At 32.3% G+C, this 12,702-nt stretch overlaps 1 protein-coding gene across 1 annotated transcript in view; it reads left to right on the top strand.

The window, feature by feature from the left end:
• Positions 1–5,720: 5,720 nt before the first annotated feature.
• Positions 5,721–12,702, top strand: part of LOC127699747 (caspase-3-like) — a 29,225-nt gene continuing 22,243 nt past the window's right edge. Inside the window, exons 1-2 of the mRNA XM_052203064.1 lie at positions 5,721–5,837; positions 9,599–9,662. Of these exons, the coding sequence (XP_052059024.1) occupies positions 5,816–5,837; positions 9,599–9,662 (86 nt within the window). The 5' untranslated portion in view covers positions 5,721–5,815. The remainder of the gene's footprint in view (positions 5,838–9,598; positions 9,663–12,702) is intronic.

Raw genomic sequence — 12,702 nt, 5'->3', positions numbered from 1 at the left:
ACCTTAGACAGATTTGGCATAACATAAGACAGATTTGGCATTACCTTAGACAGATTTGGCATACCCTTAAACAGATTTGGCATAACCTAGTCCTAAGATAGATTTGGCATAACCTTAGACAAATTTGGCATCACCTTAGACATATTCGGCATAACCGTTGACAGATTTGGCATAACCTTAGACATATTTGGCATAACCTTTGATAGATTTGGCATAACCTTAGACAGATTTGGCATAACCTTAGACAGATTTGGCATTACCTTAGACAGATTTGTCATAACCTAAGATAGATTTGGTGTAACCGTAGACAGATTTGACATAACCTTAGACAAAGTTGGCATAACCTTAGACAGATTTGGCATAACCTAGTCCTAAGACAGATTTGGCATAACCTTAGACATATTTGGCATAACCTTAAACATATTTGGCATAAACTTTGATAGATTTGGCATAACCTTAAACAGATTTGGCATAACCTTAGACAGGTTTGACATAACCTAAGACAAATTTGGTATAACCTTAGATTGATTTGGCATAACCTTAGACAAATTTGGTATAACCTTAGACAGATTTAACATAACCTTAGACAGATTTGGTATAACCTTACACAGATTTGGCATAACCTTTGATAGATTTGGCATAATCTTAGACAAATTTGGCATAACCTAATACAGATTTGGCATAACCTAGTCCTATGACAAATTTGGTATAACCTTAGATAGATTTGGCATAACCGTTGATAGATTTGGCGTACCTTTAGACAGATTTGGTATAACCTTAGACAGATTCGGCATAATCTTTGATAGATTTGGTATTACCTTCGACAGATGTGGCATAACCTTAGACAGATTTGGCATAACCTTAGACAGGTTTGGCCCAACTTTTTGAATATATGGTTTTGAATGCTCTACAACTTCATTATTGACTTGGCCTTTCAACTGTTTTGATTCGTGCGACACTAATGAATAAAGTGTAGACGAAATACGCGTCTTGCATACCAAATAATAAGTCTAGCCTGGTATCTTGATAATTTTTACAACCACTGGGTCGATGCCATGCACTGCTAGTGGACGTTTCACCCAAAGGATATTATCAACCCAGTATTCAGCGCTTCTGTGGTCGCAAGAAATATTAATTAATACGTCCTTTTCTACAAATAACCTGTTTTTATTTTTAAACGATAAGGTTTTTCCACCCCAGACATAAGGTAGCCGTAGCCAGAATTGGCACAAGTTTTTGGAAATTTTGGTTTTCGATTCTGATTAATTTCGTTGTTCATTTGCTTCCCTTGACCTTATGTGTATACTTAAGTGCTTCAGGAATGAGTTTCACAAAAACAACTTACGACTAATATTGACCGTAAGTCTTACACAATTCAGTAAACTTACGATCAATTTTAGTCGTAAGATTTTTTGTGAAACTCGTCCCAGGCTCCTTTTCCTAAAAATCCTAAGAATGACTTTTACAAGAAAAGTTTAAACATATATTATAAACTTCAGAAAAACTATCGTTAAATCAAAAATTCATTTATATATTTGATTACACAATTGATCAACAATTTAACTTTATGTTAGTGAAATATGGGACGCTTTTAATTAAAAAAAAAACAGCAAGATTCAGCAACAGTAGCATATGGTAGTTTTTGGATTTGAAAACTATCTATCTCATATATTGGTAATTTTGAGCATAGGAGGAGCCTAACAAAATAAAGAAATTGCTTGGAAATAGAAACTGGCAGGTTTGCGATCAAATCGCAGCAGCTAATAAAGTCGCTATACCGTAGATATTTATCTGTGTCGTAGCTAACCTATATCAAAGTAGCGTCGATGGTAATAATCAACCCGACGCCATTTCGAATTCTCTACATAACATGCATTTTGGGGCTATTTAGACCTATTTGGCGGATAGGCTAGCTGTACGTTCAGTAGTCCAAATCTACGTAGCGACTATGATATTGAACGCACCCGCATGGTACACTACCACACCTTAGACTGTGTGGGTAGTGCGACTCCAGGTGAGATTGACGAAATATATTTGCTCCTCTATTCCAACAAATTTAACTATGAGCGACAAATTAGTTTAGAACAATATCTTAGTCATACAATATCTTTGTACGCATGTGTCCTCCTGAAAAGTTATTTTGATTAACAACTTGTGAGGGCATATGCCAGTATTAAAAGTTTGAGTCACTTTATGCATACACACTTTAGAGAGTTTATGTATTGAATCACAAGCTTTAGCTTTGCTCAACCAAATTTGTTAAATTCCAATATTTCACAATTTGTTTGTGAATTACTCTTTCATATTTTAACAGCTAGCTTGAATGGTTTAGACACGGGAAAAACGTCCCCATATTCATACGATTCTTAAACACCATCCCATTTAAAGTGTCTCCTCCAGCTAAGCAACCAACTTACCATTTGAAATGCTTGCTTAGCTGGTTTAGACACGGGGAGATTCGTATTTGTATGACTTTTAATAAGCACCGTTCCCTGGTGTCTCCCCCAGCTTAGCAATTAACACAAATGGTATCTCCCCTTGCTTTATACTGCATTACACAACCCACCTGTAGAGAACTTAAAAAAATAAAAATGTTCTTTTTTCTTCACCATAAAAATATGTTCAACTTTGTACTGTTTTGTTTGTTCATGTTGATGAAACTAAATTATGATTATCCCTTGGGGGACCTTAATTTGAAGAAAAAAAAACACCATATCGTATCGTATCGCATCGCATCGCAGTGCAGCAATAGCAATTCGTATCATATTTTATTATATTGTATATTGTTTATGGTTTATTGTGTATTGTATTGTATTGTATTGTATTGTATTGTATTGTATTGTATTGTATTGTATTGTATTGTATTGTATTGTATTGTATTGTATTGTATTGTATTGTATTGTATTGTATTGTATTGTATTGTATTGTATTGTATTGTATTGTATTGTATTGTATTGTATTGTATTGTATTGTATTGTATTGTATTGTATTGTATTGTATTGTATTGTATTGTATTGTATTGTATTGTATTGTATTGTATTGTATTGTATTGTATTGTATTGTATTGTATTGTTCTTTGTCCTTCGGGTCAGTTGGTAGAGACTGAGTGGTGACTCATTAAGGCAGGGAATTTTAAAAGGAAAGTCGTGCTCTACTTTTACATATTATTAACCTCAAATGTGTTTGTACAACAGTATTCAAGTGTTATAATTTCATACTGATCCTCAAACAAGCTTTTAAAATATCTGGTTATTCGGTGTCAGCCATCATGACAGATGCTCTTTATTATTGTCCAGTATTCTCTATTCTTTGTTATTGTCCAGTATTCTCTACTATTTATTATTGTCCAGTATTCTCTATTCTTTATTATTGTCCAGTATTCTCTATTCTTTATTATTGTCCAGTATTCTCTATTCTTTATTATTGTTCAGTATTCTCTATTCTTTGTTATTGTCCAGTATTCTCTACTCTTTATTATTGTCCAGTATTCTCTATTCTTTGTTATTGTCCAGTATTCTCTACTCTTTATTACTGTCCAGTATTCTCTATTCTGTGTTATTGTCCAGTATTCTCTACTCTTTATTATTGTCCAGTATTCTCTATTCTTTGTTATTGTCCAGTATTCTCTATTCTTTATTATTGTCCAGTATTCTCTATTCTTTATTATTGTCCAGTATTCTCTATTCTTTGTTATTGTCCAGTATTCTCTATTCTTTATTATTGTCCAGTATTCTCTATTCTTTGTTAATGGCCAGTATTCTCTATTCTTTGTTATTGTCCAGTATTCTCTATTCTTTATTATTGGCCAGTATTCTCTCATTCTTTGTTATTGTCCAGTATTCTCTATTCTTTATTATTGTCCAGTATTCTCTATTCTTTATTATTGTCCAGTATTCTCTATTCTTTACTATTGTCCAGTATTCTCTATTCTTTGTTATTGTCCAGTATTCTCTTCTCTTTATTATTGTCCAGTATTCTCTATTCTTTGTTATTGTCCAGTATTCTCTACTCTTTATTATTGTCCAGTATTCTCTATTCTTTGTTATTGTCCAGTATTCTCTACTCTTTATTATTGTCCAGTATTCTCTATTCTTTGTTATTGTCCAGTATTCTTTATTCTTTATAATTGTCCAGTATTCTCTATTCTTTATTATTGTCCAGTATTCTCTATTCTTTATTATTGTCCAGTATTCTCTATTCTTTGTTATTGTCCAGTATTCTCTACTCTTTAATATTGTCCAGTATTCTCTATTCTTTGTTATTGTCCAGTATTCTCTACTATTTATTATTGTCCAGTATTCTCTATTTTTTGTTATTGTCCAGTATTCTCTATTCTTTATTATTGTCCAGTATTCTCTATTCTTTATTATTGTCCAGTATTCTCTATTCTTTATTATTGTCTAGTATTCTCTATTCTTTGATATTGTCCAGTATTCTCTATTCTTTTTTATTGTCTAGTATTCTCTATTCTTTGTTATTGTCCAGTATTCTCTATTCTTTTTTATTGTCCAGTATTCTCTATTCTTTGTTATTGTCCAGTATTCTCTATTCTTTATTATTGTCCAGTATTCTCTATTCTTTATTATTGTCCAGTATTCTCTATTCTTTATTATTGTCCAGTATTCTCTATTCTTTGTAATTGTCCAGTATTCTCTATTCTTTATTATTGTCCAGTATTCTCTATTCTTTGTTAATGGCTAAAAATAGAACAGAGAAAATCTGACGCGTTGTAAATGCTCATAATGTCAAGATTTACCTATTTCCAGTTAGGACAAAATTATCAGAAGACTCCTTCAGGAGAAATTGCCCTTAAATGACGATTTTTGGCTAATTTACGAGTTTTTGTCTATCATCTCAAAAAAGTATAGTAGATAAGTAGAATGTGTAAACAGTAAAAATTATCAGCAATACAAGATCTAGAAAAGAATAGAAACCATGGGATGATCCCTTAATGAGTTAAATTGCCTGTAAATGACGATAAAGTTTTGACTAGTTTTAGTGTGTTTGCCTATTATCCCAAAAAAAATATAATAGATAAGTAGAAACTGTAAACAGTAAAAATGACCAACAATAGAAGTCAAATGAAAATTCTAATATATCCGTAAACATAGGATGACTTCTTATAATTTATTGCCCTTGAATGAAGCCGGATTTTTAAAAAATAATTTAACAAGTTTTTGTCTATTATTTTGAAAACTATATATAGATAAGTTGAAACTGTAAACAGCAAAACTGATCAGATATACAAAATGCCAATGACCGTAACTATCAGATGACTTCTTTCAGGAGTTATTGCCCTTAAATATCATGGCATATTTTTTAAACTGATTTTCGAGTATTTGCCTTGTATAATAGATAGATAGAAACTATCAACATCAATTAATATCGTTATACAAGATCTATAGGAATGTCAATATGACAGAAACCATTGTCTGACCCTTTATAGCAGTATTTGCCCTTAAAAGAATTTTGTGTACTAACTTGATTTTTTACTTATCATTTTAATGTTTGACAGCTAGTGAGCCTCTTGTGTTATCTGTCTTTGGTTTGAACAACAGTTTTAAGTTTCAGATGCATTTTAATGGTTTTTGACTAGAAAATCATTCATATTGTTTACATAAATAATAAAATAAAGGACTTTGTTAGAAGAACTGCTCTTTCCCCTTCAATATGGAACAAAATAGCTTCCGGTAAATTAATCCTGCATATTTCTGTTCATACACCGTACAGGTTACAGTTCCTTTTTTTTAAACTTCCTGTTGGATTTTTGTTATTACTTTAGAAAAGTGGCTTCAAAGTATTATCAACAGAAAACATGTCGGGCAACAAACAAACATGTAAATACAGTAAACAAGTTGACTTTTTTGTTATAAATATTCTTTACGGGAACATTAAAAAAATTATGCACAAACCTACTTTCATTTTCAATAGAGCTTATTGACATTTATCTGTATTCCAATCCGGGAGTGCGTTCAGTTAGCGTGTTCTGACAGATCGCTGCTGTAGGCTAAACTAATGTCCTGATCAGTGTCCAGACCCATATGAAAAATACTAATCAATTTTTTATTCTTTGAAGGGAAGACTTCAATTTGGTACCAAGGAAGATTATAACGTTTAATGAGGGTGGTAAAGGGTTATTTTCGTGCAACGTGTTTTGCCATTTTTATTTCACGTGCAGCCGTGAAAAAGGTTCGTTATTCACCGTGTTTTGTAAAATCGGTAAAAAGATCAACATGCAAGAAATTTTTAATTGTTCGTTCATCGTGAAATGGCAATTTTATTTCCTTTACGCCCCTCTTTAATAAAAGAAATGAAAAAAAAATAATAATATGAATTACAAAACTTGACCTGACCATAGTCATTATTGCTGTGATGAATATCCTGACCGATATAAAAATGCTAATAACTTTTTTCAATAAAGCGTTCCAACATGTCCAAGTGCACCAAAAAAACAGAAGTAAACAGAATTCAAATATGTCTCCCTACTGCAACAACTTGCTCTGCTATAACTAGAGATATCTCAAGAATCCCAATCCATAAGATCTTAACTGGAAGCTACATACGGCAAACCAGAAGAGCCATATTCAACAGTACTAATGGCTATACAACCTGCATGTTATGCAGAAAAAAAAATGTAACTAAGCAATTTTCTTTTGGTGTGTATCGAGCTGAAACATGTGAAAACTATCTAAATGCCACTAATTATGGAAACTACTGGTCTAATTCAACGAAACTTGGCCACAATCTTCATTGGAGTATTTGGTTTAAAAAATTTGTCCAATGACCCTACATGCCAACTCACATGTCGGACATGGCTAAAACTAGAACATAGGGGTGTATTGCAAGGTTTGTCTTTTATCTTGAAAACCACTATAAATAGGGAAAATCTGACTGGGGCTGGTCCAAGGACACAGTTATTGTCCTTTGATTTTCATTGTCTACAGATATAGTCCCTATTATGAACAGTGTATAACTTGCAAATTTTTTTATATTTTATGCATGAAATATTAAGTAGGGGATAAAATTACATGTTATAAAAATTTGGGTGATGAATTTTATGTGAAGTAGTGATTTGGTCCAGTAAAAAAGGTCAAAAATTAGTATGTCTGAAGCTGTCAAACTGAATTATAGACCCTGTTAACATAGAATTGTCCATACTATGAGTTAGAGCTGGTAAACTTTTCTATAATTTTGATATTATTTGTCCCAAAAGTAGTACACTACACTGTGAAAATCTTTTTGAGATAGAGCAGGTGCGATTTTTATATGCCCGTTTACGGGACGTATTATGGTATACCGTTGTCCGTCCGTCTGTAGTCAACATGTCGGACAATAACTCAAAAACGCTTTAACCAATTTGCATGAAACTTTGGTGAATTGTTTATATCTATTGAGGTGAGCTCCCTTTCTATTTTTTTAAATTTTAGGTTTTAAATTTTCGAGTTATGGGCTTTTATTCATCAGAAAAGGGGGATTTTCCAGTTTTCGAACAATAACTCAAATGTGCTTTGAGCCGTTTTCATGAAACTTTGCTGGATTGTTTATATCTATTGACGTAAGTTCTCTCTCGATTTTTATAAATTTTAGATTTGACTTTTCCGAGTTATGGGATTTTATTCATAAAAAAAGGGGGGATTTTCCAGTTTTCGGACAATAACTCAAAAGTGCTTTGAGCAGTTTACATGAAACTTTGGTGACTGCTTTATATCTATTAAATTAACCTCCCTTAAGTTTTTTATAAATTTCTGATGTGACATTGAGGAGTTAAGGAACTTTATTCTTCAAAAAAGTGATGGGGGTATCATGCGCTCATGGCACAGCTCTTTATTTTAATTTGAATTTATTGTCTAAAAGAAATGAACTACAAAATAAGTGTGTTCTTGGGCCGGCTGAGAAATGTTCACCATGTTGAGATTCTCTATTCAAGTCAAGACTGTCCGTTAACTAGGAGATATTACCCTTAAATGATGAATTTTACCAATTTTTTCTTCTTTATTGTGTATTATCTTGAAAACTATAATAAATAGATAGAAAATTTAAATAGTAGAAATGATCAGCAAGACAAGATCTACAAATAAGTTAACATGGACATCATACAACTCATTATTGGAGTAGCAGCCCTTTAATGACAATTTTTATGATTTTTTTTGCATTTTTGTCTAATATCGTATACATTATAGTAGATAGGTAGACACTTAAACTATCAAAAATGAACAAAAAGACAAGATATACACATATGTGTAATGGCTGAAATTTCAATTGACCCCTTATTGGAGTTGATGCTCTTTAATGATAATACTTAGTGTTTTTGCCTTTAAACTTGAAAAATTCATTTGATAAATCGACACTTTAAATAGCATGAATAGCAGAAATGATCAGCAAGACAAGATTTACAAATATGTCAACATAGTTGAAATCATCAGTCGACTCTTTATTGGTGTTCTTGCTCTTTAATGACGATTTTTTACAATTTTTTTTGCGTTTTTTGCCTATTATGTTGTAAGCTATAACAGATAGACACTTTAAATAACAAAATGATCAGCAAGTGAAGATCTAAACAAAAGTAAAATTTTACAGAAAATGCTAGTAGACTCTCTATAGGAGTGATTGCCCTCAAATGACTATATGTTTGACCCTTTTTTGTGTTTTGGGCAAAAACTAAAGAAGATATCATAGAGAAACTGTAAACAGATTTTTTTTATCAGCGATGCAAGATCAACAAAAAAGAGCTTTTTGTCATAAATTCTATTCTAGTCTACAATGTTGGAGAGTGTCCATTATTGAAGATGCACATAGACCTAGCCTCGTGTTCTATTTCCCTCAACAAAATTCTTTTTATTTTTACTAGAGTGAACCAATTTTTTCTAGACATGGGCTTAAGAATAGTGGCTAAAGAAATAGACTGGTGTAATTAAGCTTTGTTAGACAAAGTCCTTTATCAAATTTATATTTTGTGAGACAACATATGAAAGGATCAATTAAAAATGTATAGTATTAGTACAGAATTATGCATGGCATACCTTTTAGTTTAGATACAAACATACACAGTAATTCCCCAAAAGATCCTCAAGTTGATATTTTTTTAGTTTCCTGTATAGTTTTATTCAATAATTCATGTCTTAAATCCCAAAGATGACTAGGATATAGAAATATGGTCATCTCTTGGTATTCTTCTGACTGGCAGTAAAACCCTTGCCAAAGTGGGACGTCCTTTTTAGCTGTGCAGGATGTAAAAAGACCTATAAACTCGCAACTACATCATGGCATAATGGGGATGTCAAATCTGATGCTTCGTGTAGAGAGTTAGTGCCACCCTCTCTGCACATTAAGAACCCTTGCAAAAACTGTTCAAGGGGAAGTAGGCCTGTTCCAAGGATACATTTCTGTCCCTATCCAATATACCCTCATTTCCAGTGGCAGTCCAAATTTCCTTGCCTTTCATCCTGGTCGACCCCTATTACAGGACCAACCTATTGTATTTATTGTTAATTTTTTCTAGTCCTGAACATGCATGAAACATTTACAACTGGACATAGAGCAAACAACAAGCCAATCAATCATTTCTCTAAGCCATGCTGATATCTTTTAATATTTTCAGTTTTAGATGCCAGCGTTGTTCATGGTGACTGGATTCCTCCAACTACACATGCTAGAGGACCAAGGTAATATTTATCTTTACATTTCAGGTGACATCCACAGCCAGTTCTCTGAAACAAACTGACATACATCCTCATAATTGAATTTCATCATCTGCATCTTTGATGCCTGAATCAAGTTCCATCAAAATCAAATATCCTTAGACTCCTAGTTAAGCTTTCAATTAGTAATGAAAAGTCATACATGTAGTTCATTTTAAATTGTCAGTAAGAACACGTCATAAGCATTCTTGAGAAAAGCATGACCTTGTGCACTGCCCAAATATAAGTATCAACATGATGTGCATATAATAAGTATTCATCACCTACCATTTTTGTAGAGACATAGCAATCCTAGATTCCATCATCGGCGTCGGTTGCGTCAATATTTAGGATCAGTCTGTGGTTATCGTTTTTTAGACGTCAATAACTTTGTCAAACCTACATGGAATTTTATGGAATTTGGACAGAAGCTTGTTTTTGACCAACATACAGTACCCATAGCATAATTTTGAAAATATTTATTTTCATTTTTACATATTTTACTGATAAATGGACTTAGTTTTTTTTACAGTTAACATTCAAATTTATGACCAAAAGACAGTATCCAGAGCAAAATTTTGAAAATTTTAAAACTCAGGCTCAGTCTGAGGTGAAAGTTTATTTCATATTAAACTATATTTTTTTCATTTTTATACGTCTGAAATTTTTTTTGGCCATATGGTATGGCGATGACGTCATAGGCGTCGTCCAAAGACATTTGGTTTCCAGACAATAACTTGAGTAAGTCTATGGATCTCTATGAAATTGTACAACAATTGTAAGGAATGTTGGGATTGATTTTGGGGGTTATTGTCTTTACTGTTAAGGAATTTGGGGCCAAAAACAAGCATTTTTTTTGTTTCAGGAAAATTACTTGTGTATAAGTGTATGGATCTCTATGAAATTGTACCACAAGGTTTCATACCACAAAAGGAAGGTTGGAATTGATTTGGGGGTTATTGTCTTAACTGTTTAGGAATTGGGGCCTAAAACAAGCATTTTTCTTGTTTCAGGACAATTACTTGTGTATAAGTGTATGGATCTCTATGAAATTGTACCACAAGGTTCCATACCTTAAATGGAAGGTTGGGGTTGATTTTGGGGGTTACATCCCAAACCCCAAAACAAGGATTTTCTGTTTCTGGACAATAATATAAGTCTATGGATCTCCATGAAATTGTACCACAGGGTTCCATACCAAAACAGGAAGGTTGGGATTGATTTTGGGGGTTATGGTCCTAACTGATTAGGAATTAGGGGCCAAAAAGGGACCAAAAACAAAACTTTTCTAATACTTTGTATAAATTGCTTATTTCTTGGCCAATTTCAATGGGGTTTACTTCAAAGTCTTGATTCTTGGGGTTCTTTGATGTGCTGAATCTAACCTTGTATTTAGAATAATTTGGATTTTGGGCCCCATTTTTAAATTGGTCCACATTGATGTTCAAAGGGTCCAAAATTAAACTTTTTTTGTTTGATTTCATCAAAAATTGAATTATTGGGGTTCTTTGATATGCCGAATCTAACCCAGAATTTAGATTTTTTAATTTTTAGGGCCCCATTCTCAAATTGGTCCACAAAAAAGTCCAAAAAGTCCAAAATTAAACTTTTTTGTTTGATTTCAAGAAAAATTTAATTCTTGTTCTTTGATATGCTGAATCTAATGGTGTATTTAGATTTTTGATTTTGGGCCTGGTTAAGGTCTAAATGGTCCAAAATTCAACTTAGTTTGATTTCATCAAAAATTGAATTCTTTGAGTTCTGCTGAATCTTAACATGTATTAAGATTTTTGATTATGATCCCAGTTTTCAAGTTTGTTTAAATCAGGGTCCAAAATTAAACTTTGTTTTAATTCTTCAAAAAATGAATTATTGGGGTTCTTTGATATGCTGAATCTAACCCTCCATTTTCAAATTGGTCCACAATCCACATAAAGGTCCAAATAGTCCAAAATTAATTTTTATACGACCGCAAAAAAATCGTATATTGGTATGACGTTGGCGTCGTTGTCATCCGAAGACACATTGGTTTTCGCACTCTAACTTTAGTTTAAGTGAATGGATCTCTTTGAAATTTTACCATAAGGTTAAATACCACAAAAGGAAGGTTGGGATTGATTTTGGGGGTTATGGTACCAACAGTTAAGGAATTAGGGGCCAAAAATAAGCATTTTCTAGTTTCCAGACAATAACTGTGGAACGGTGTATGGATCTCTCTGAAATTATACTACAAGTTTCTATACCACAAAGGGATGGTTAGGATTTGCTTTGGGGGGTTATGGCTCAAACCGTTTAGGAATTAGGGGCAAAAAAGGGGGAAAAACAAGGTTGTCCTGGTTAATGAACAAATACTTTAGTACAAAACATAATTTAAAGCAGTGTAAGGGAGATAAATCAAATACATCATTGAAATTACCTCCCTTACACTGCTTTTAAATTATGTATAAAGTAATGGTTAATGAACAATTAAGATAATTTAAAACAGTGTAAGGGAGGTAATCCAAATACAACGTTTTGGTTATTTCCCTTACACTGCTTTTAAATTATGTTTGAAGAAATGCATATTTATAAAGGAAGACCAGTAAAAATATCTGTAAATGTTGCATCTTTTTTTTTTACAAAAAAAATCCATATGAAAGATTTGACACTATATTTTAAATTCTATTATAAAATATATTAAGTTAGCACTATGGTAAATTTAAATTGGTAGTTATGGTTGCAAATTCCATTGGAAATTTGAACTGAGATTATGACCATATCTTGAGGGAAAGAATTTTTTGGGGGAAAAAAGGGGGGGGGGGGGTAAAAAGAAATTGTGGGGGTCAATTTTTTCTCATTTCAGATTTCAAAAATTAAAAAGAATTATTCTTCAAATATTATTTTTTTTCAAATTTCAAATATTGAAAAATTTCAAGAAGTACGGTAATCTTTAATTGCACAGTATGGCGCATTAGATTTGTAAAATCTTTGACCACATTTATTTATTTGTTATGCAGAATCTAACCGTGTATTTAGATTTTTAATT

Source organism: Mytilus californianus, unplaced genomic scaffold (genome assembly GCF_021869535.1).
Source record: "Mytilus californianus isolate M0D057914Y unplaced genomic scaffold, xbMytCali1.0.p SCAF_1, whole genome shotgun sequence".
Taxonomy (NCBI): domain Eukaryota; kingdom Metazoa; phylum Mollusca; class Bivalvia; order Mytilida; family Mytilidae; genus Mytilus; species Mytilus californianus.
The sequence above is the reverse complement of the archived record's forward strand: the minus strand, read 5'-3'. Positions and strand labels throughout refer to the sequence as shown.